This window comes from Penaeus monodon, chromosome 29 (genome assembly GCF_015228065.2).
Source record: "Penaeus monodon isolate SGIC_2016 chromosome 29, NSTDA_Pmon_1, whole genome shotgun sequence".
Lineage (NCBI taxonomy): Eukaryota > Metazoa > Arthropoda > Malacostraca > Decapoda > Penaeidae > Penaeus > Penaeus monodon.
In genome coordinates, this window is record NC_051414.1 from 28,883,808 (window position 1) to 28,884,335 (window position 528).

General features: G+C 55.5%; 1 protein-coding gene across 1 annotated transcript in view; it reads left to right on the top strand.

The window, feature by feature from the left end:
• LOC119591826 overlaps positions 1-522 on the top strand; it is a 28,089-nt gene extending 27,567 nt beyond the window's left edge. Inside the window, exon 3 of the mRNA XM_037940571.1 lies at positions 3-522. Coding sequence (XP_037796499.1) covers positions 3-501 — 499 coding nt within the window. The 3' untranslated portion in view covers positions 502-522. The remainder of the gene's footprint in view (positions 1-2) is intronic.
• Positions 523-528: the final 6 nt, after the last annotated feature.

Consider the following 528-nt stretch of genomic DNA (forward strand, 5'->3'; position numbering starts at 1 on the left):
GATTCCACTACAGCTGATTCAGCTACAGCGGAATCCACTACAGATATCACGGTAACTGTTTCAACTACGGCAGATTCCGCAACAACGGGTTCCACGTCTGAATCAACCACAGGCGACTCTGCTGCCACTGGCTCCACTGCCTCCGCCCCCAGCACAACGCCGTCTCAGGACCGAATCGACGCCGAAGACTTGCTCAGCAGGTTCATCCAGCTTCTCAGCGACCTCGCAGCCCCTGTCAGCGACGAAAACGCCCAAGAAATCGACGACGGCACCGTCAACGTCAACAGCTTCATCGCCGAGTTCGATGACCTGATCGATCTGATTGCGCAGACGGCCAAGAGGCTCACGGACGGAACCAGAGCGATTCTGCCGCAAGCTCGAAGCGACACACAGCAGCTGCTGGAGAGGATCAGAGACGTCCGCATAGCTATCCGAGAGGAGGTTGACCAGCTGAATCCATTGGCTGAAAATACAATTATCCTGCCCACACTGGCACCTTAAAGGATAGAATGTAGTGACTCGCGTAGG